We start from the raw sequence: 24,763 nt of genomic DNA, 5'->3' as shown, positions 1-24,763 counted from the left end.
TACACAGCAGAAGATGCAGTCAGCTGAAGTACCACCACCATAAGAGATGTTCTAACAAAGATTTGGAAAAGATACATCAATAAACCTAACATAAGCATAAGAAGTCAGCTGGAAATATATTTGCCTTAAGTATCAAACATTTCCATGAATGGTATATAAAAGTAAAGCTAAGGTCCTTAATCAAGAGCATGCAAAGAATGAGCTGGATGTGTCATACGTGTCATAAATTACCAGAGAGAGAAATGATGCTACTTCCCAAGAAGAAAAAAACTGGAGGAATATTTATCTTCACGTTCAGGCAATGAAATATTTGTAAAGACAGCGCTCATGCAAATGTAGTTCATTATTTTTAAATTAAACCAAACACAAATACATTGTCTTACAAAAAAAAGAGGTAATATTAATCAATGTACGAATACAACTGATCTAACAATACTTCACCACTAAAAGAAAGTTATCACAAAAACCATTTCTGTGTGATTATAGAATCTGTTCTAATGCCAATTGCATAAACAACTGCTGTTCAAAACAATCTCAGAACCAGACAGACACAGAAAAATAGCTAGAGGATGCACTCTGTAGCTTTTGGGTACAGAATTGAACATTTTGGTATCTCGGTTGGCTACTGGCACTAACACTGGTAGCAAAATGTTCACCTCCAGTTCATCTGGCAGTAGTGTATTATCCTTTGCAGGACAATTTATGTATTGAAAACACTAGCTCCCTTTTTTGTCTTTTGTCTACAGATTTTACAATAGAAATTTTGAAGTAAAAAAAGGAATTTTTTTCTCACCAGAAGTTACAGACTGCTCAGTTTTATTGCACACTACTGGCAGTGCAAATTTTAAAATACCAGAGATGTGAGGAGAAGTGGCAAGAAATGAACTTTGTATATATAAGATAGACTTGAATCAACAGATTAATGTTACAGATGCCACCTTTGAGGTCTCTAGTACAAATAATGTAAAAGTATTACTGTGAACTGATGAACTGTAATTCCCACTAATGGTGTGGGAATTACAAACAACTGCACCACAAGTGTCATATTTCACTGAATTATATCAGAAATCTGAGTATTATCTGAAATGCTTTACCCCTGCTACCAGAGCTAGAATCCTGCTCCTCTTCATCTGTAAAGGTGGGGTTCCAATGGCCTTGTGTGGTGATTTCCAGAAGTGTTACATGTTGTGAGTCTATAGCTGTTGGGAGAATGGAGGATTCAATGCTGACTGTGCTCTAAATCTGCTGTCTGTGTGTGCCATAAAGGTGATGGAAAATGGAACTTCTCGCATAGCCTAGCTGTAGTCTCTTTACTCTTCTTATCAAATCCCTTCACAACAAACCAGTTGCTCTTTTCTTTGCATTCGAGAGATGCAAAGACTCCCAAGAAATATGGGAAAAACAAGCAGCAGAAGAAATATGTACAGTAGAAGAACTGCAAAACCATTAGAGCGGTTGTAGAAATTTAAACTCATGTTTTAAGAATAATGCTGGACTTAAGGAATATGGTAGGTATCTCAATACACATAAAACATGCATGCTAAGTATTCAAGAAGTACTCAAGAAGTACCATGTTAGAATACCCATGACTGAGCAAAAAAATGAGAGCACTTTGACAAGCACCAGGAAGCCAATATTAGTCAAGAAAGTTATAATACAATTAAAAAGAAATAAACAAGAACTTCTACAAGAGTCTGTGACCAGAGACTGAATAGACTTTCACCCATGGATCATGCAGACACCATGTCAAAGGTATGGAATGCAGTACACCGGTGGGACAAGTCACCAATGCAGATTCTCAAAGATAAATAAACACCAACACTACCCAAAGCATAGGAAGAAACATAAGAAGTCCCAAAGCAAGATGAATTCCTAATTAGCATTTTCTACTAAAAATGGAAACTACTGCTGAAAAAATGCAAATACTGCACTATCTTCAAAAAAATAAAAGGCTTATGAACAGTGACTGCTGATTAAATAAGAGCATAGACAACAGACACATTAAGATGTACTTAAATTAAATAAAACTACAGAAATAGAACAGGTTAATATCTTTGTACAAGTATGAGCATTAGACTATAGTATTTAACAGCAACATCTATGCTAAAAACCCCCAGGGCTGGGGCCATTCCCAGGTCAAAAAGCCAAGTAGCAGTTTGTGCACTTCAGTGACACATAGCATTTAGCTTTAATCTTCATATATGGTGGTTTTCTGGTTTTCAGACAAAAACTATTTCACCTATGGATGGATTGTGAATTAAAGAGTTCTCAGATGGTCACTGCGGGACTATTCATACAAGGAAAATAAAGCTATGTATTAAAATATCTCCATTGTAACACTGGATGATGCCTAGACATCTGAGGTCACAAAACAAATGAGATGATGTCAGAAGACTGAATGTGTGTAAAAGGTAGCAAATACAAGACTGTATTGTTGACAGTTCCTAATGAAAAAGGGACTTGGAGTTTGGCCTTTTCAGATTGTACCTCAGCATCCTCAATAGAGAGGAAGTCTGCTATTGAATAGATGTAGGTTATATATACCAAGAAATAGAACTACTTTAACACTTAAAATAAACTAGTAGAAGGAAAGATAAAATTTTTTGTCTTCATAATCATGAGTAAATACAAACATTTGAATAAACACGTAACTGAGACACTCATTTTAAGTAATGTCTTTAAGTAGTATAAAAAACGGACATTATTTTATGCTAACGACCGGAGATAAATTTCCAGTCACAAAAGAGGTATATCTGAAGGGAACAGCTGATGAGAAGAACATCCAATTTTCAAAACATAAATGCATGACAAAGTAGTAGGAGAATCAGGTAAGACAAGAAAATCAAGAAAGAAACAATCCAAACAGAACAGAAGCTCATTACTCGTACTTGGAGCAGTCTCATCCTTGGCCACACTCCTGCCCCAGCCTGGAAACATGGTGGAATACACAATCTCCTCAGAAGAGTCTTCATCATCTGAATCACTGCCACTGGAGGTCACACCTGCTGTGATGATGTTAAATCTGCCATGAAGCCTGAACCCACAAGGCCTTCTGCTGGTGGCACTTCAGCTTTCCTGCCTCCTCTACTCACAGCCTTACAATCACAGAGGAGAATTTACAGCCCTGTGCTTCCCAGGGGCCACAGCTGCTCCTCGCCTTGCCACTCACAGGGGGTTCTCCCCTCTGCCATGGCCCTGCTCAAGCTGCTCCTCTAGAGCTCTTACATACATTTTGGGAACCTTCCATGTTCACACTCATAGCAGGTAGAGCAGAGCATACTGGCTTGAAATCCTTTCCTTCCTCTCCCCTACAAGTCCTTCTCATTGGAACACTTTGCTCCTAAACTGCTTCCAAACAGGAAGAAAGACAGACCCAGGTACATGCTGTACATAATGGCATGGTCCCATACTCATCCCTTTCAAACAGGCAGAATGCCTCCATGGCACATGGACAGTGTGCACAAGTGCTCCATTGCTCCACGTCCACACTCTGTGACAGAGAGCCCAGGACTTTGCTTTTCCCTGCTTCAAGCACCGCGCAAGGAACAGCAGAGAGAAACGTCACCATTCATCCCTCCTTCCACCTAGAGTTTGTGCACCTTGCTGCCCTGCTCCCTGGTAATTCAGCCCCTAATCCAAGCAGCCTCTGAGCATGGCATTCTTTACCCCTGGTTGCTGGCGTGGGTTCTTGCGTCTTCTCTCCAGGATTCGACCACCACCAGTCGTCTGGGAACGGATTCCACCAAGCTTGGGTGGTGGTTTTCTCCAGGCTGTCATGATGAGGCCCTGGAGCTGTTAGGACATGGCTCATTTAACCAAGATCTGGTGGTTATTTCTTGAGAAGCAAGTTTTCCTCCAGTACAGTCCCATCCACCAGCAGCAGCACCTTGAGCACGCTCATGCCCACAGATGGATGTGAGAGCAGGGCGAATGTATGAACCCATGGTGTCATTACATTCCTCCAATGCCCAGCCAGATGCAAGCACTTTGGGCAGTCCCAGGAAAGAACATGCTCCCTTGAGAGCAGCCACCAAAAAGCCCCATGGGGCTTTTCACCCCTCCATGTTCCTTAAGGTTAGTGAATTCTTCACAGGCTCTGACAGCACGAGAGAGCAGATAGTCCTTGAAATAGAGCCCAGAATGAGGAACATCCCCCACGATGACAAAAAATCACATACAAAAGATGGAAGAAGTATCCATGATAGGCAAAAGGGATACCCAGAGATAAGCTCACCCAGAGAAGCAAAATGGTCTTCTACTGACAAGCCCATGAAGCCAAACCTGCCAAGGATCTGAGCACAGAACCGAGGCCATTCCTCTCAAAAGACACATGCATTACCCTTGACCAGATGCTGACAGCTAAATGCACACCAGAAACACCTTTCAGAGTAGGCACCAGTACAGCATGGAGAGATAGGAGCAGCTTTACTTGTATCCTGTTACCAATGCACAGCCTATTCTCACAACACAGTATATCAAATAGCAAGATACCTAGATTTATGCCTTGAATTTACAGATGGATAGAGTTTTCTGCTTAAAAAACTGACAGGAATCTACAGTCTTTTCATCCACCATGCTACGGAAGCCAACTAATTGTTGGCGGACTAAGAGAAATAATTGTGTCACTTGTAGGAGGCTGGAAATTCCCTCCAAATGAAATCAATCCTTGACTCCCAAGAAGTCACAAGGAAAATCCACAAGTCAAATGAGAAGGAAGACAACAGTTCAAGAATCAATAGAAGGTGGTGGTTTTAGCTATGTGGAGCCCAAACATTCTAAATTTGGCTTTTTTGTGACATGGGAGATGCCTCTGAAAAAAAAGCTGATGAGTTCATTCAATTTTCAAACAATATATGTGTAGCTAAGGAGATGGAGCACCAGATGGGTAAGGAGAAAGAACAAACCATTGAAAGAGAACAGAATTTCCTTACTCATAGTCGGAGCAGTCTCGTACTTGGTCACACTCCTGCCCCAGCCTGGAAACATGGTGGGATACACAATCTCCTCAGAAGAGTCTTCATCATCTGAATCACTGCCACTGGAGGTCACACCTGCTGTGATGATGTTAAATCTACCATGAAGCCCGAACCCACAAGGCCTTCTGCTGGTGGCACTTCAGCTTTCCTGCCTCCTCTACTCACAGCCTTACAATCACAGAGGAGAATTTACAGCCCTGTGCTTCCCAGGGGCCACAGCTGCTCCTCGCCTTGCCACTCACAGGGGGTTCTCCCCTCTGCCATGGCCCTGCTCAAGCTGCTCCTCTAGAGCTCTTACATACATTTTGGGAACCTTCCATGTTCACACTCATAGCAGGTAGAGCAGAGCATACTGGCTTGAAATCCTTTCCTTCCTCTCCCCTACAAGTCCTTCTCATTGGAACACTTTGCTCCTAAACTGCTTCCAAACAGGAAGAAAGACAGACCCAGGTACATGCTGTACATAATGGCATGGTCCCATACTCATCCCTTTCAAACAGGCAGAATGCCTCCATGGCACATGGACAGTGTGCACAAGTGCTCCATTGCTCCACGTCCACACTCTGTGACAGAGAGCCCAGGACTTTGCTTTTCCCTGCTTCAAGCACCGCGCAAGGAACAGCAGAAAGAAACGTCACCATTCATCCCTCCTTCCACCTAGAGTTTGTGCACCTTGCTGCCCTGCTCCCTGGTAATTCAGCCCCTAATCCAAGCAGCCTCTGAGCATGGCATTCTTTACCCCTGGTTGCTGGCGTGGGTTCTTGCGTCTTCTCTCCAGGATTCGACCACCACCAGTTGTCTGGGAACGGATTCCACCAAGCTTGGGTGGTGGTTTTCTCCAGGCTGTCATGATGAGGCCCTGGAGCTGTTAGGACATGGCTCATTTAACCAAGATCTGGTGGTTATTTCTTGAGAAGCAAGTTTTCCTCCAGTACAGTCCCATCCACCAGCAGCAGCACCTTGAGCACGCTCATGCCCACAGATGGATGTGAGAGCAGGGCGAATGTATGAACCCACGGTGTCATTACATTCCTCCAATGCCCAGCCAGATGCAAGCACTTTGGGCAGTCCCAGGAAAGAACATGCTCCCTTGAGAGCAGCCACCAAAAAGCCCCATGGGGCTTTTCACCCCTCCATGTTCCTTAAGGTTAGTGAATTCTTCACAGGCTCTGACAGCACGAGAGAGCAGATAGTCCTTGAAATAGAGCCCAGAATGAGGAACATCCCCCACGATGACAAAAAATCACATACAAAAGATGGAAGAAGTATCCATGATAGGCAAAAGGGATACCCAGAGATAAGCTCACCCAGAGAAGCAAAATGGTCTTCTACTGACAAGCCCATGAAGCCAAACCTGCCAAGGATCTGAGCACAGAACCGAGGCCATTCCTCTCAAAAGACACATGCATTACCCTTGACCAGATGCTGACAGCTAAATGCACACCAGAAACACCTTTCAGAGTAGGCACCAGTACAGCATGGAGAGATAGGAGCAGCTTTACTTGTATCCTGTTACCAATGCACAGCCTATTCTCACAACACAGTATATCAAATAGCAGGATACCTAGATTTATGCCTTTTATTTACAGATGGATAGAGTTTTCTGCTTAAAAAAACTAGAGGAATCTACAGTCTTTTAATGCATCATGCTAGGCAAGCCAACTAATTGTTGGCAGGCTATGAAAGATAATTTTGAGACTTCTAGGAGGTTGGAACTTCCCTCTAAATTAAATCAGTCCTTGACTCCCAAGAAGTCACAAGGAAAATCCACAAGTCAAATGAGAATGAAGACAACAGTTCAAGAATCAATAGAGGGTAGTGCTTTTAGCTATATAGAGCCCAAATGTTCTAAATAGAGTTTTTTGTGACATGGTTGATGGATTTTAAAAAGATCTGATGAGATCATCCAATTTTCAAACAATACATATGTGGCTAAGAAGGAGGAGCACCAGGCAGAACAGGAGAAAGAACAAACCAATGAAAGAGAACAGAAGTTCCTTACTTGTACTTGGAGCAGTCTCATCCTTGGCCACACTCCTGCCCCAGCCTGGAAACATGGTGGGATACACAATCTCCTCAGAAGAGTCTTCATCATCTGAATCACTGCCACTGGAGGTCACACCTGCTGTGATGATGTTAAATCTGCCATGAAGCCCAAACCCACAAGGCCTTCTGCTGGTGGCACTTCAGCTTTCCTGCCTCCTCTACTCACAGCCTTACAATCACAGAGGAGAATTTACAGCCCTGTGCTTCCCAGGGGCCACAGCTGCTCCTCGCCTTGCCACTCACAGGGGGTTCTCCCCTCTGCCATGGCCCTGCTCAAGCTGCTCCTCTAGAGCTCTTACATACATTTTGGGAACCTTCCATGTTCACACTCATAGCAGGTAGAGCAGAGCATACTGGCTTGAAATCCTTTCCTTCCTCTCCCCTACAAGTCCTTCTCATTGGAACACTTTGCTCCTAAACTGCTTCCAAACAGGAAGAAAGACAGACCCAGGTACATGCTGTACATAATGGCATGGTCCCATACTCATCCCTTTCAAACAGGCAGAATGCCTCCATGGCACATGGACAGTGTGCACAAGTGCTCCATTGCTCCACGTCCACACTCTGTGACAGAGAGCCCAGGACTTTGCTTTTCCCTGCTTCAAGCACTGCGCAAGGAACAGCAGAGAGAAACGTCACCATTCATCCCTCCTTCCACCTAGAGTTTGTGCACCTTGCTGCCCTGCTCCCTGGTAATTCAGCCCCTAATCCAAGCAGCCTCTGAGCATGGCATTCTTTACCCCTGGTTGCTGGCGTGGGTTCTTGCGTCTTCTCTCCAGGATTCGACCACCACCAGTCGTCTGGGAACGGATTCCACCAAGCTTGGGTGGTGGTTTTCTCCAGGCTGTCATGATGAGGCCCTGGAGCTGTTAGGACATGGCTCATTTAACCAAGATCTGGTGGTTATTTCTTGAGAAGCAAGTTTTCCTCCAGTACAGTCCCATCCACCAGCAGCAGCACCTTGAGCACGCTCATGCCCACAGATGGATGTGAGAGCAGGGCGAATGTATGAACCCACGGTGTCATTACATTCCTCCAATGCCCAGCCAGATGCAAGCACTTTGGGCAGTCCCAGGAAAGAACATGCTCCCTTGAGAGCAGCCACCAAAAAGCCCCATGGGGCTTTTCACCCCTCCATGTTCCTTAAGGTTAGTGAATTCTTCACAGGCTCTGACAGCACGAGAGAGCAGATAGTCCTTGAAATAGAGCCCAGAATGAGGAACATCCACCAAGATGACAAAAAAATCAAAAGTTGTAAGAAATATCTACAAAGCCAATGCTGCCAAGAACCTGAGTTCAGAACTGAGGATATTCAAAAGGCTCATGCATTCCCCTTGTCCTGATGCTGGCAGCTAATTTTACACCAGAACCCCTTTCCAGGCAGGCATTAGTACATCACGGGGAGAGAGGCGCAGCTTTACTCCTATCACATTAGAAATCCACAACATTTCCTCAGAACACAGCATATCAAGTATTCAGTTCTACACAGCATATCAAGTATTCAGGTTTGTGATAGATATTTCTGAATGAAAAAATGTTTCTCCTTTGAATAATTACAGGAATCTACAGCCTTTTCTTCCACTGTGCATCTACCTAGGTATTTCTATGCAAATAGATATAAATGTGTCTATCATATATGGATGAAAAAAAATCAGTCAGAGTTATTGTTCATGTAGGTAGCTCATTAATCAGTAAGAGTTCTACATCTGATCATGGCACACCTAGAGGTGAATCATAATTTGTTAATAACAAAGAGTAAAACGTGTCTGGGCAAGGAGAGAAAGTCAATGGTAAAGTGCTGATGTTGTATTAATCTGGCCCATTAACTTGATGGAGCACAGCACAAGTGATGTCCAAATCCAGAGAAAGAATGAATGTGTATCATCTGAAGAACAAGAAGCTTTGCAAATTGCTCATTTCAAACCATAGCACAGAATTCTTTAGATTAAGCTATATATCTTTTAAAAAAACTTTAACTTTACAAATTAATTTAGTACAGTGGAGAGCCACCAATTTTGTTTCTCACTTTGGCATACTACAGAGTTAGATACATAGATTTCCAGCCATCTATCTGAAAATATATGACAAATAATTTTCTTTACTGATTTCTTAATTTTCTGCTTCCCTGTCTGTGGGTTTTTTCTCTGGGAAATTAAATTGTGACCAGGATATTCCACTGAGCCTGCACTGCTATACAAACTAAGTAACAGATATTGGGTCATGGCTTTATTCCTTCTTTTTAGGACTGCTCTCCATGTCATTTTTTCCTGTGCTACTGAATATTTGATAACTTCTTAGAGAGATGCACAGTTTATACTTTATGTCTTTCTAAAAGGAGTGCTAGGTTACTGATTCATTTATAATGCAGTAAAATTAAACTAAATGAGTTAAACACTTCTGTGTTAAAGTGATCTTGCTGGGTAACACCCAAAGCTATCAGAAAAGCCCAGGAGCATTACTTTCATAATTTTTTTTTTTCCTCCAGAGAACCAGTTTATCATTCCTACCCCTATAAACAAACATGCCAATGCTATCACTTCTGTGATACACATTTATCATTATTGACGCATTTTATCACATTGCTCTATACCTTCTTTGATCATTTCAGATGTTAAATATCTCCAGTTTTCCCTCTGTAAAACAATCTTGCCCATGAGAGAGAGCTGCTAGCAAGAGGAAGGGACATACATATCTAGGAACAATACATTTGGTAATCAAGTATTAAAATGAAAACAGAAAGCTTTCCTGTACAGAAACAATGCACAGGTTTTTTCAGTGGGTACAGAAACACCAGCACAAGGAAAGATTAAGTCACATGTGCACACAAAGCAAACATATAGGAAGGAAAAGTCACCACCAGAGCCAACCAAACTCCCCACTATTACAGGTGCGATTTTCTGAAACCTCCGCCCCTTACAGGCAACATTTTGTAACAAAAGCTTTCACTGGAAACAAGCACCAGAAAATTCTCTACTTTTTTTCAAGGTTGGGGGTAAAATCAACCTAATATTTCTTTTTCTATCTGCATACTTATAAGGCATTACTAATCTTCACATCTTCTGAGAAAATATGTTTGGGTTTAATAATTTATGTCTTTAAGCAAAGCTTTTGCTAACTGAAATTCATACAGTCATTCTTCCTCTAAATAAAGTGATGAGGGCACTATTTCTCAAAGTCACTTAGACCATTTGACCAACTATCAGCAACCAACAGGCAATCAAGGAACATGGATTCCCCCGATGGAGAAAAAAAAGAGCCAGTGGGAAGGAACTTTCCCTTCTATCAGTTTGATCTTTACTACAACAAGCCTCTGTAGATTTCCTCTGTATAATTAAAATGTTCTCCCTTTAGGTTCACTATATTTTCTGAGGCAAAGATCTTTATCACTCTAACCATAAGAACTAGTGTGACCATATGTATGTTATTTCCACTTTAAAATGTGGAAGAGGACTTCAAAAGCTTTTTATTTATTGTAGCTGCTGCACACTACATATTTGATAAAAACATCGTAAGCAGTTTTTCCAACTCAGTAAAGCTATGTAAGGACAAAGAACAGAAGATGGCTACTGTTCTTTTGGGTCCTCAAAGATTGTGGAGTAACCACAGACCCCAGGTTTTTCTTAGGAATGTTGTCAACAGCAAGGGTGAAATTAGTTTTTGCAGTGCACAAATGGCTTGGTAGTTGCAACTACCATGTAAAGCACTGCCTTGGTTAGCAAGGCCATGGTTTTTGACATGGAACATACATACATTCACAACTACAAATATATTAGAATAACATCACCAATCTACAAAAATATCCTTTTCTACCTCAGAAATAAATTGACTTCAAGCAATAATAGGTTGTACTAATTTGTGATTCCTCATAAAGTGATAAACCAGCTGTCAGAAACCCAAAACTGCAGCCTTTCCGAGCTCAGGTAGAAGCATTGCAGCAAACATACTGTAAATGATTTTGCTCCCCTTGTCTCAGAGAGTGAAGGTCATTACCCACTTAACCAGTCTAGAAAGCAGTCTATTTCAATGTCTTTCCAATTTCTGATGTGTTGTATACTTCACCACTTACCAGAATGCCCTTCTGGAAGAAGAAAGCAATTTTAATGTGATCTCTGTGTAATGTTGTTATTATGAAATATAAATCTTACTAGTACTTGCAGGATACTGCCCATCATCTTCGTCATGGAAATCACCAGCCGTTGTCCCAAAAAAGGTATCAGGTGATACAGATGGAAATTCATCACCTGTATGGTGATGGATAAATCATTACTATTTCATAAGCTCAGTTACAATACAGTACTCACAAGTACTTCAACTATTCCACCCTGCAAGCTCCATTCCTTCATGTACTGGTCCAAGAGAGAAGAAAGATGCAGACCCCACACAAGCTTATCTCACTAACACAGTAAGGATATCACCCAAACAGATCGTTTGAAGAGGAGAATGTATTACAGTGACAATGAACATTCTGGCAATGATCTGTTTATGTGCTACAAGATCTCATTGTAGCTGTATGACATGAGGACAGGGACTCTAGAGCAATGAGTGAGGTTATTCATATTCCCCTCTGCTGAGACATATTCCGAGGTTTAGTCCAAAAATCTAGACTATGCATGCAAGCAGAGATGGTAACAGTTGTAACCGCAACCAACAGAAATACACTGCACACACCTTGGGGAATGTGGGGAATGTTTCTGATCCTAGTTCCTTAGCTAGACAGTCTTAGGATTTACCTTTAATGGTCCTAGCTACATGTCAAAACAAGCATAACATGCCGTGAGTACACCACCAATGAAAAGTAATTTTATAATCCTAATGTTCTTGCTTTTTTTTTTTTTAATTAATTTCAGTATGTATTGAGGATAGCAATGCAAAATACTGGTATCCTTCACTGGTAATTTATTAGTGATTTGATAAAAAGCCTGTAGTCACACAGTAAGCTTTACTGTTCTTAGAGGATGACTTATATCTGTATCCCTAACGTTCAATGGGAGCGAGTCTTTCAGACCTCTGATAATTTCAGTCACACAAGCAACATCAAAGATTAAATAAAGTAAGTAGAAAAGAATATGGCATTTGTATTTGACAGGGCCCCATGAAATTAGTCTCAACCTATTGTCCTTACCATAGATTCCAGGAAATTCTTTTTCACCTCCTCCAGAAGAATGACCTGGGAGCTGTGAGACTGGAGTAGGACTTCCATAATACGAGGGGCTGGACCTGCTGATGGAGGCATCCATGGCAGTTGTCTCATGAGTTGATCCACTACCTGCATTTTCATCATCCACCCCTGAGGTGGAGGACTCTCCAGCGGTGTGACGTGTGCCGTCCGCGTTGAAGCTGGAGCCGTCCGCGTTGTCAATGACTGCGGAAATGGAATTAAACGGAATTCGTATCAAGGAGGCACACAGCCATAATAAAGAATAGTGCCTATGGATTAATACCAGTTCACCTGGTTTTGGCCTCCTATCTAACCTGGATAATACATCACTAAAATATGTCTAATGCATATATGCTAATTTATATGTTTTTTGCATTTGTAGGCCTGAATTGCATCACTTATTTTTATCAAACAGCTTGATTTTAACATAACGTCTTGCCATGTGTAAAGTCAATCAGATCTTAGAGTTGGAAGAAATAATTTATTATGAGCCTTTTTTCAGCTTCCAGCAGCTTTTCTAACAAACAGCTCAAATCAGATGTATGAAGGATGCAGTCTTAAGCAAATTCCTTTATCTCAAAGGGATGTTAGCAGCTCTGAGGTACCAAAAAATGTCAAATACCTATACAAAAAATGTTTGGTGTCCTGAAATAAGCCAAACTCCATAGGCTTTAGGGGAAGACAAGTGACTAGTTGCTTTAATTTCTACTGAACATCTCTTAACTTCTTTTTCTTACGTTCGGCTTGGCTTTTTTAATATTAGTGATTGTTTATGTAAAAATAAGATAACCAGCTACTAAAAACTGAGCAAGTGCATGTCTTTCTAATCAGTACAGTACCTATTTCATCCTGGTTGCTGAGTAAGGAAGTATCTATTTTTACAACTGGCTCACATGTTTTTTCCTCTGTTTCTGTGAAAGAAGGAAAATAGAAAGTATTAATTAAAAAAAATGGATTAAAAAATCACATGTATACCTAAATCAATTGTACATAATGACAAAGCATCAGCTTCAGATGAGGAGGACTGGAAGCAAATTTCCAAACAAATGTTATTCACTGATGTGCCACCTTCCCAGGTGGGGCACTTTGAGATTGTTCCGTCAGCTAACAATGAGATTCCCCATTTCCATAACCATTCCAGAAAATGTCTGCAATCAGTGCCAGTTAAAACAGCCTTATGACACAGTTTCAATGCAGTCAGACCCACTGCCATTGTGGCAGTGGCAACTCTAATGTTTTTATCTGGCAAGACCCCGTCCCTCCCTGGAGGGCTCAGCAGAGGCAGCGCGTGCCCCGCTCTGGTGAGCACTGCCGGCCCCTGTGGGCTGAAGTGCCCCACCTGGGGATGGTGTATGAGCTACCTGCTCATACTGCTGGTTGGGAATAATACTTGGGAGGAGTTATAAAGATCTGGAGGGGATGGACATCACCATTGTAGTCCTCTGTGAGTGACAGACAATAGCAATTCACATGATACTACACCAGCGCAGAGATTTTTAATTATATCACTACCAAGAACAAAATAAAAAATTATCACTGCATTCAAATCATCGATGAACTTTTCCTACAACTTTCTGTAAGAACTCTCTGCTTCCACTACAAATGTCACAATCTACTGAAATTCAAGATCCTGGAAGTTATTTTAGATTTTATTTTCAAACAGTGTTTTCAGCATCTGTCACAGACTATATACACTTTCCTAATAATTTGCTATAATATCTCCAACTATTAAAAAGTCCAAAAGCTTAGATGAAAGCAGTCTGCTGCTGACACACGTTGCTGTCCAGCTGCCTCATGTCTAGATGGAGATTTGCCTGAGCAAATACTGAATGAATCTGCCAACAGGAGAGCAGCAGCTCTGTTCATGGGCCTGGGATGGACCTCGGAGCTGCTGCAGGTGGCAGCCACCCCCAAAAACACAAAAACTGCTCCTGGCTGTAAAGCTCATGTCTGCATGAACAGAAGAGCTGAGTGCCAGGCTGACAGCAGTTGTGTCTTTCAGAATCACTGCTGCACTGGTTCACTTCACTAAGCCATTATGATGAACTGTTCTGAAGCTGCAAAGTTTGTCCCAAGGCCAGAAAAGTAATTTAGTTCCAAACACCCTGAAAACAAAATGGTCATTGCTGACATGACAGATTCACTTCTAGAGGCTGACAAAATGTATTTCTTCTCAGCTGAAAACCAGGCTATGTTTATTATATAAACCCTCATCCCAGTACCTTAAATCGGAGATTACATACGTTATTTTTAGTTAATCTGTTTCTAAAATGCATCATAAAATCATCTGCTTACCTGTTGCATTGTAACAGTATGCATCATACCGAGCAGTTGTATTTGCTGAAAGTTTGTAAATGCCAGTGTTATTTGCTGCACAAAGATGATAGGGATTGATCCGTGGGATAACAACATACCCCACCACGAAACCATACCTGTGAACAACAGAGGTAAATAAACCATATGACTTACTATAGCAGACGTCACCTCAAACATTAAGAAGCTACAAAGAAACCATTATTATTTAAAGGTTCATGCATTTATTCATACTGTTTTGCTTTTGTGTTCCTTTTTCATTTGAATATTCCTTTGTCACATGCAGCTACATCAGTCTCCCATCAGTCAACATCATTTTGTGTTTAATTTCTAGACCTAAACACATTTAAATTAAATATGCATCTTATTGGCTAGATAGGGTGATCAGCTCCAGAGCAAGGGAGTGAAAGTGAGGGAGGTGAGTGCACTTTTTGTTCAGTGTGAGTTTGTATTACCTGACACTAAATTCCCATTCTTTAGGGATTCACATTTTCATTGCCTTGACATAACGCACCCAAACATTTCACACAGAAATGTTGAGGGCTAAATTTATGGTACTTGAGCAAGTTTAAAGAATGATTGCAATCCACATTATTATCTGCAAAAACTGACGGCCTAGTAAAATATTCAAATACAAAAATCATTCATCCACAAATTCTTATTGTATCTTTCAGTTGAACAGTGTGATTATTGTGCACAGAGCTCACATAATTCAGTGAAGACTGTGATTACATAAGGTACAATACATTGTTACTGTTTTGCAATCCTGTAACACCTGATTGATTCCAATGTATTTAACTGGAGATGTGACAGAATGGTAACAAGAACTGAAGTTTGGTTTGGGTTTTGCTTTACTTCTTGAGAGGAATGATTTATCAAGGAGGAGCAAATGTCACAGCTTTGCAATTTTTTATCTAGGAACATCATTTCAGTTTCATGTCTAATGTGCAGATACCTGCAATTCTGAAACTCTTGTAGGTGGAATTATAAATTGCTTTACTCACACTCCCAACTAAGCTTACAACGCTGACACTTTACAAACCAATATTGACCTACTTGTGTTAGGCTCTGTTGATTCATCTTATTCACACACATTTGGATGGTTATATACAGCATATTTTCCCTCTCCTACTCACGTTTAATAAGAGCTAAAGCTTACTGACAAGGATTACTTATAGCACAGGATCAACAAATGAATGCAATAGGGTGGGAGGGTTGGCCAGAAGGAAGGGAGGAAGAAATCCTATCTACATGGCTTGCATGTCCAAATCCGTCCTCTGGTAAAATGTGAATTGGGAATTGTAACATTAATTAAAAATTACAGCTTCCCCCTGGGGGAAAAAAAAATCCTTCTTCTTCTTTCAATTGCCTTCATATTTTAGCTTTAGAAAATGCTTTTCATAGTTTAGAATACTCCTAATTGCTTGCATAGAAATCTCTACCCCTACGCATTATTTAGGATTTGATCTTTAAATATTGTGTAGTGCTGGGCAATTCAGAATGCTGTGTATGTTCATGTGCTAATGTCTGAAAAGATCATGCCTACTGCATTATGAGGGACTTCCCCTCAGAGTAAAGAACTCTTTCTTGTCTTTACATGGTACAATTTGAAATTACATTTCCACTTCTAATGGAAGAATCCCCTAAGAGTTCTCTGTTCACATAGTCCACCACCACAATACTTGTGAAATGAACATGCCAGAACAGGAAATAGTTGCAAGCAGCATTGATGTCAGTACTATTTCTCATGGTACCAGAGTGAAAGTCTTAAAATTTTGGAGACATGTCCACTGAATTTTTCTGTGCCAGTTAGAAGATAAATTCAATTTCTCCATGCTTGCTGTTTAAGTTAGACTGCAATAAAGTTGAAAATTTGCTGACATTTACTTAAACTCCATAATGGTGTGCCACCATGAATCTCCTGGGCTGCAGTGATCATGCAGCGGTGGAGTCTGAAGTCCTGAGAGAAATGGGCAAGGAGAAGAGCGAAGTCAAACCCCTGAATTTTAGGGAAGTAAACTTCCAGCACTTCAAGGAGGTAGTCAATAGGCCATCCTGGGAACCTGCCCTCAGGGACAAGAACAGAGATGGTCTTCAAGGATTCCTTCCAATAAAGTGCAAGAGCTCTTGATACCAGTGTAAGAAATCAGGAAACCAAGCCAAGGGACCAGCACAGCTGTTTTGGGACTGAGGCACAGGATGGAAATGCACAGGCAGTGGAAGCAGTGCACCAATACCAGCTGGGGTATAAACACACCGGGAGCAGCCTGGCCAGAAAAACCTGGGGGTACTGCTGGATGAGAGGCTGGGCACGAGCCAGCAGTGCCTGCTTGCAGCCCAGAGAGCCAAACTCATCCTGGGCTGTGTCCCAAGCAGTGTGGGCAGCAGGTCAAGGGGGAGATTCCCCCTCTCTGCTCTGAGACCCCACCTGAAGGGCTGTGTTCAGCTCTGGGGTCCCCAGCACAAGAAGGACATGCATCTATTGGAGTTCAGAGGAGTGTCATGAAGTTGATCAGAGGGATGAAGCACCTCTGCTATAAGGAAACACTGAGAAGATTGCAATTGTTTAGCCTCACATACTTTTATTCACTTAATTTTTTTTAATTAAAAGTTCTCTGTAACTTCTAGTCTCTTGGTCTAGTTACTTTTTGAGAAACTGGGGAGTCTGTATCATCCACATTTGTTGTCCTATACATCATTGATTACAGCAGGTCACTTGACAATGTGGTTTTGGGATTTTTAATAACTACTGTAGCTGTCATGTGAAACATCTCCATTCACAGATTACAAGAATGCACTAGTACTGTGGCCATTTTTTCAGTGGGATGTCAAGAGTTGACCCCTCACAGTACCATCTGCTGCTCTTTACTGTTCCTTGGCAAGACTGAGTTCCATTCACTGCATTCACCATCCTCAGCCTTTGACCTCAAATTAGGTCCTTACTTCCCACATACTTATCTTACCAATTGTTCAGTAACACACTAGGATATGAACATCTTCCTAACTAGCTGATTATACTGTCAGTCTTTTGTTGCCTTTATATTTTATCTGTGTGAGGTTGTGATTTCTTTAAAAAAATAAATGGCAAAAAACAATGGCATCAAGGACTTACTTATTACTGGGCTCAGAGCAAACATACACATGCACAAAGACTTTTTTTTCATTATAGAATATAACTTATTTAGCCAATCATAGCATCTACAGTAAGTCAAATGTAATTACTACACTAGTGGTGTCATGATATACTATGTCTTCAAGTTTCTTTACCTGCAAGTTTCAAATCCAAGCTCATGAGCTTTCTTCAGCTGCTCTAGTGTTGCCAAGGTACTGTTGAGAGCTCTGCAGAGTTCAACTGCTTCAGATCGTGTGAGACTGTAGCGACCATTTTTTTCAACATGAAAAACTCCTCCATATCTGCAACTTACATTGAATTCTGTTAGCAAAAGAAAAGAAAAAAGATGTTAAAAATGTATACGTAATGCTTCACTGAAACCTGGAAATTATTTTTTTCAAGTATAATGCTTGAAAGCAAACCCACAACAAGTAACAGCTACCAACTCATTCAAAAAAGCAGTGCCACTTTCAATCACCTTTTTCATACTTTCCTTCTTTGGGCTGAGGCATGAGCCAAATCTTCAGCCTTCCCAAAAACAGGAATACAACATGTTTTTGTAGGGTATCTAGGACAACTAATGTGCCATTAACACTAATGTGCAGAAGAAAGGGTTAATAATAAAAATATCAATACAAATAAGAATAATCATGTGCGTAGAGAGAAATGAGGAAACAACAGGACACGTCAAAGCAATTTGAATTAATTTTGCTTCTGTCTCACCTTTCCCTCAAGAGAAAAAAAGCAGTGGCAACTCCAGACTAGAATGACAAACTGCAAAGCACACTTCATAGGAGTAGCTATTATTTCCAGTGCAAAGAGGAGCATGACTCATTTTTATCTTAATTTTAATGGAAGTTCCATGTGAAAGCAAGGGAAAAATAGACTAGTCTTCTCCAATATTAAAAGGGTGTGTCCTTACCGTCTATTTGAAAAAAACAGATGATATAGGAAAACTGTTTTTCTAAAAGACACGAGATGCAATTCATGTACATTTGCATTGACACATTATAAATAATGAGCAACTTTCCTAATGTGATTTTTGCTTGATTATTTTGTTTTGTTTTGTTCTACAGCATAAATGTGAAAGCAAATGACAATATCCAAGGCATGCACTCTTTCTTTAATTACTTTTGTCCATTCATAAATTGATGCTATTCTGTGTACAAGGTATCTACTCAGTGTAAACCTCAAGGAACTTTCCTTTCCATAGCTCACAGGAAACACTGAAGGAGATAAAATGCAAGAGATAAGATGCAGGCTGGGTGATGCATGAGAGGCCAACCACTATTCACAGCATAGACAGTATTGATGCTTGCTTGTCCAAAGAAGCTCAAAAGCTGTGCATCCAATCTTGAATGCTTGCACCATAAGCAACAGAATTAATCATTATTGTTACTTGGATAGCCTTCCCACAAAATGAACAGAAAAAAAACCTCTTTTCCAACAATTCCACCTTCCCCAGTATTGGTTGACAAAAAAATATTAATTTAGACAAAATCAATTAGTATTTCAGAGCTGTTTAACAGTCTTGTTAATTACAGTTCTCTGTATTTTTAATATTTTGTTGTCACATGTCATTAAAAAACATATGGCCCTTCTGCCACTCCTTGACTACTGCTAGGATGGAGCTGCTCTCACATCTGCCATGCCAGTGACTTCTGCTTTGGCTCCAAATATTTCATATTCAAAGCCTGATAGTGTCCTGGACGTTGTCCAGGCAGTAGCTGTATTAAGCAGCTATTAAATTACCTAGACAAGAAAAAAGGTTTCTCTTTACTTTTCCCTTCTTCATTCTCTCTTCCTAAAACACATTCTGTGAGGCACAGGACTTAATGTTAAATATGGGGATAAGATCACAAAGCTGTACTTGATTACTTTAACGTAACAAGCTCAGTGATTTTGGAGATAAATTTTCTTGGAGCATCAACATCTTTTCTGATAATTTTAGGCTAATTTCTAAAAAGCTTTCAGTGTGAAAGCAGATACCACATACACTTGCTTTGGGTTCCATTTGTTTGCAGTTAATCCTAGATTCACTGAATTATAAAGTGAAGCTTGCTTTTGTTTAGAGAGAGTTGATTTAGCTATCATCAAACCTCAGCCCACTCCTGGTTTTAAACATAACAATTTTTGCTCTATTACCACTCTGAGATTCAATCATACTCAGAATTCTGCTTAGAGAGTCAATTACTTAGAGTTCTGCTGCTCAAAAAAGTAGGCTTGCTCACACAGATAGGCTTAATGGAACGACACGTGGGCTGCATGCCTGCACGTGTGTACGTTTTCCATGGAAATGCTGAGCCTGAGTGGACCCTGCACGCCAGGACGCTGCTGGGGGTACCGGGCTGGCTGCACGTGTGCTGCCCAGCTGCAGGAGAACGCCCAGCCACGCTCCCAGGAAGCCTTGCCTGCGCAGCATGGGAGATCACGTGGGTGTCCAGGAAACCCCAGGCAAAAATGTGGCAATCCAGTTCTCAAAACTGGGTTTGAGGCCATCCAATTCGTTGGCACTGCGTCCTACAGTAATGCTGAGACAGCATCTCTGTCTTCACTTTGATGATATCTTCTACGCCTACTATTCCAAAAGTACCACTGCTGTAGCAGAGACACTCTGTTCATGAAGAGCTGAGTATGGAAAAAGGACCAAAGCAGTACTCAAAACTCACACAGAATTTCACAGTCTAAGCAAATTGTGTAAATTCAGCATCTACTCTTTGAAGGCAGTAATTACCACATTTTAAAAATGAGCTATCAGGGAACACAGCATTTTTACTGTATAGTCTCAGATTTTAACGTTCACACAATGGAGAGGGACCCTTAACTGAATTAACAAAAAAAAATTCTAATCACACCAATAAATACCACATCAAAAACAAATGATGGGATCTAAACTAAATGAATACCTTCATTTTTTTCCCATCCTGAGGCTTACAGAGTAATTTTGAATTAAGTAAGAAACATGACTAAAATTTAAATCAAAACACATATTTCACCTTTTCCCATAGGGCAAGAAGGCCAAATCCATTAATTTTATATTGATGTTACTTAGCTGGCTCTAACACACTTATGCAAAAGATGGATTTTTATTGTGTTCCAAGAGCCAAGGCAATGTAAAACTCATTTAACATTACTGACTATTGCTGATCCTTTTAACATTTTTGAATCTTCAAAGGGGCTGACTCAGAGTGGACTCACAGTGAAATCACCAACAGCACGCTAACTTTCCCTCCTTCCTCCTCCTAGAACTGTCTGGCTTTGGGGACTGACAGGACACAATCCTCCCTTTTTTCCTTCATTCACATGATTTGCTAGAGCTGCTTAATAATAGCCCTTGAAGAAGGCAAATGGTACGAAAAATATCTGAATAGTCATAATCATCAATCTCACCCAGACCATGAGATTGGGTGACACAACCCAAAGCCATGAAGTGCTTCTGTCTGTGCTGAGCTTTATAAGCATGGAAAGCATTAACTTCTACATTTCTCCCCATCCTTGCTGGGATTTCTGGCGCCCTCTCTCAAGCAGCTGCATGCAAAACTTTCTCTGCTATCCTCATTCACACATCTAAACCAGGTTCAATCAATACTTGTCAGCCAAATCACTAACTTTGGTTCCCCAGACAATCTGCTAGCTAGAGCCCACTGGTGGGGTGGAATCGCCTCACACAGACTAAAGAGCATTGTCCTGTCAGAGAAGTGTGAGTTACACCCTGATAATTAATAGGAGAGGCTTGTTAGAAACTGTCACTGTAAGAAACCAGGTGCAATTTCCACTTCCACCCTGATTCTGCAACCCTTATGTATAATGAGTAACAATGATTCATGCTAAGTCTTCCCACTGGAATTAATTTTCCATGAAGATTTTTGGTATACTGTATGGACACCTCATGCTCTACTCCCCAGTTTTCATTGTTTTCAAGACACCACCTGGGGGTTTCATTCTCAAACTGTCTTTTATTGGAGGGAAAGAAAACAAAAAAGCAGCAGATCTTTTAGCAGCTGCAGAGATACATCAAAGCAAGGCAAGTGGAGGATGTGCAAACAGCCTGCCCGCTGGAGCAAAAGCAGTGTAAGACTCGTACATGCTAACAGACTTCTTGGTAAAACCGCACGCTGAACTGCATGGCAACCAGGAAATGTTAGGGGGATGTTTTGGTGGGGATTTTCCTTTTCAGTTTGTGGTTCAAGATGACTGATAGCTCACCAGGATGTGCTAAACTGGGGCTGACAAAAGGGACAGAACTAGAGGTTTGACAGCGCATATAGCTTTCATTCTCTTTGTTTTAATAGATATAGGATTTACATTTACTGTAAGAACTATGTTCTATATTTATTAAACTGATTTCTAGCTCTAGGCAGATGTACATGTGTAATTGTTTCCTTATAATCACAGATTATTGAATTTTGTACTGACACTTCTGAACAGGAACCACCACCAGCTTAGCACTGATACCTGCATTATGAATATTATCACCTGCTTTAAATGCATGCTAGCAATGAAGCAGCAAAAAGTAACATACTGGAAACAGATTAAAATATATTTAAAAGAAAATCCTAGTCATTACTATTCCTCTTCAAGCAAATCTATGAACTGGGCCACATGAGTCCTAAAATCTGAGGAGATCTGGACAATTCAGATCTTGTCTCTCAGTTCAGACCTATCTCTAGTTATGCCTGGTTTTCTAATTGTTTCTCAAGAAAGAAACAATTAGATGGCTAAATAAGAATGGATAAATAAGAATGCATATTTTATATCTGACTCGAGGAAATGGCCTCTGAATACAAAATTTCATATGGGATGGATTCATAAAACATTTCAGGATCCAAAACATTTTGTCAATGTATATATTACGTAAGTCTGATTACTGCCATTTTGACATCTGTGAGAACTTAAAATGTACAAAAACTATTATTCAGTGATTACTTAATATACTACAACACACATGGGCCTGGAAAGCATTATTTGCTGAGTATTCTACCTTTTTTTCAATCTATTAGTAAAAAAGTTCACTCAAGCAACTTGCAGCCCAGGCAACTGTAACAGGATACAGAGGCTTTTACCTTTATGTCAGAAGTTGGACTGAAGCCCAAGGCAGTGATGAAAACCACTGGATAGCTGTTTGCTAGGTTATGTGAAATGATTCATTAATCCCAGCCACACTCACTAATAGACACGTGTCGACATCATTAAAACACACCTATACTTGAATCCCTCGGGGCTTGATGAGGGAAGGAAAACTGTGCTGGGAAAATAGGACTCAAAACTGGGATGACTACACACTGATCAAAATTCAGAAGTCAAATTTGCAAGATCCATGTGAATGAAGCCAGCAGTCCTTTACCATCCCAACACAAAAGTGCCAAGGATCAAGCCATACATATCATCATTAAGTGTGGCTGGTTTTGTGTTCCTCCAGTTACGATATTCTGGTTCTGCCAACCAGTACTCTCCAAAGAAAGCAAAGAAACAAATCTAGAAATAGACCACTTGCACCATAAGCCAGGATTCTCCAAATAGTGACAGTGAAAGTCTTCACAGATTCTTGGGAGTTATTCGATGAAATACTTTCCTTGGAGTATTGCCAAGCTGTGAAACCTACAATGATTTATAGGAAATACATTTCTAGATTTAGTGGCAATAAACCTTATTTTTAGTTTTCAAATTATCCCTTGTGGATACTTAAATAAAGCAAAATAAGGAATTTGTTTTCCAGTATGAAATTACCCTTAATTCTGAAATTAAAGTAATTCATTTGCACAAAATAAAATAAAATCACTTAAGAAAGTTAGGTTTAAATGTTTACATGGCTGCAATACATGTAGATGGTTTAAGGAACCCAGACAAAAGTTTTCCTCAGGGATCCTTTAAAATGTCATATTTTCATTTCAGTTTGGCATAGAAAAATGTTCTAAGCCTTGAAAATTGTAATGGGACAGAAAAACGCCACATAATTATATCCATAATAGTTATGTGATATTCAGGGAGGGAAAAATTCTCTGCACACCTGGCTTTTTAAAGACAGCAATGTCCAGGAAAACAGTTTAAAAGGGATTTACCTGCATGTTTGCAAGTCATTCCTGCTATAAATAGAGACAACGTATTCTTAGTAGCTGGGTGTGGTGACAAAAAAGTGAAGATGACTCTCCATAGATCCAAAGGCGCAAAGTCAGAACTTTCTTTGAAGTTGTGCCCAAGCTGTTCCTACTACCCAGTTATATTTGGATACCTAGTAATTCACTCTAGAAAAGCAAATAAGAGTGTAGCTTTCTCACTTTCCTGTGTGCGGCTAACTGCATGAAAAGCCATGAGACAGCCATGCTAACCTTGAGGTCCAAGTGGGCTGAGGCAGATCTCTGCAGTGAAAAAGAAATGCGGCTGGACGTATGCACAGGGGCCAGAGTGGGATACAGTGCTGTGGGAGGTTCTCCTTTCTCCAACAAAAATTAGCAAGTATTCCTTGCATTTCTGTCTTCTGGAAGTGCACACCAGAAATGGGATGCGAGACAAAGCTCAAGCTGCTGACTTTCTTCTAAATTGTTGCTCCTAATGAATCTGCCTACGGATCATGCAGTCACTGTCTCTGTATCTGTCTGATGATGGACAAAAATCTCCAGTCTCTTAACTGACAGCTCTCCTGGCTACTGCTTTAAAACAATGGGTGTGGGGGTAGTGCTATTAATAAATCAAGCCTTCCCAGAGTTACTCAAAATGCAAGTAAGTACAAGAAATATGCCTCAGTCCTCAGCAGTTGCTGTAGGAAGAAAAGAATCTGCTAATGCATCTTCCAATCATACTTTATCTGCGTGGCAACTGTTGCTCTGGTAAACATCCTGAGTGAGCCGATACGGTGTCATCACTTATGATAAACCTCCTTGCTGCTGACACTAATATTAGTCTTTTTGTAATAGTCTCACCCAATAGGGAGCTAAAAGTTTTCAGACTCCAGCAGGATGTGGTACAGCTGCACAGCACCTCGGGGGAAAAGTTGCAGGCAGTGATATCATAGTCTGCAATTAGTTATCTGATATGCCCCCTCGAAATGATGAAAACATAATCAACATTGCCGATACCAGGAGAGCTCCAGGCTGTACAGTGAGCAGTCTAACCCCAAAGGATGAGTAACAAGGGCTGTGAGGAGAATCAGTTGGGATCAGT

At 40.7% G+C, this 24,763-nt stretch overlaps 1 protein-coding gene across 12 annotated transcripts in view; it reads right to left on the bottom strand.

Annotated features, from left to right (window-relative positions):
• CD44 (CD44 molecule (Indian blood group)) overlaps window positions 1-24,763 on the bottom strand; it is a 52,173-nt gene that overhangs the window by 16,055 nt on the left and 11,355 nt on the right. For 4 of the 12 annotated variants that reach the window (XM_059473453.1, XM_059473461.1, XM_059473460.1 and 1 more), the window contains exons 2-11: window positions 17,761-17,926; window positions 14,476-14,612; window positions 13,020-13,091; window positions 12,145-12,384; window positions 11,168-11,263; window positions 5,716-5,841; window positions 4,932-5,054; window positions 3,667-3,792; window positions 2,889-3,005; window positions 1,095-1,199 (exon numbers count right to left, since the gene is read on the bottom strand). In XM_059473453.1, the coding sequence (XP_059329436.1) occupies window positions 1,095-1,199; window positions 2,889-3,005; window positions 3,667-3,792; window positions 4,932-5,054; window positions 5,716-5,841; window positions 11,168-11,263; window positions 12,145-12,384; window positions 13,020-13,091; window positions 14,476-14,612; window positions 17,761-17,926 (1,308 nt within the window). Of the gene's footprint in view, window positions 1-1,094; window positions 1,200-2,888; window positions 3,006-3,666; window positions 3,793-4,931; window positions 5,055-5,715; window positions 5,842-6,978; window positions 7,102-11,167; window positions 11,264-12,144; window positions 12,385-13,019; window positions 13,092-14,475; window positions 14,613-17,760; window positions 17,927-24,763 lie in introns of all 12 variants that reach the window. The other 8 variants (XM_059473458.1, XM_059473462.1, XM_059473463.1 and 5 more) reach the window with 6 other exon arrangements.

The sequence above is a fragment of the Ammospiza nelsoni genome, chromosome 6 (assembly GCF_027579445.1).
Source record: "Ammospiza nelsoni isolate bAmmNel1 chromosome 6, bAmmNel1.pri, whole genome shotgun sequence".
Lineage (NCBI taxonomy): Eukaryota > Metazoa > Chordata > Aves > Passeriformes > Passerellidae > Ammospiza > Ammospiza nelsoni.
Note: the sequence above shows the minus strand (reverse complement) of the source record. Positions and strands in the feature narration are given on the sequence as shown.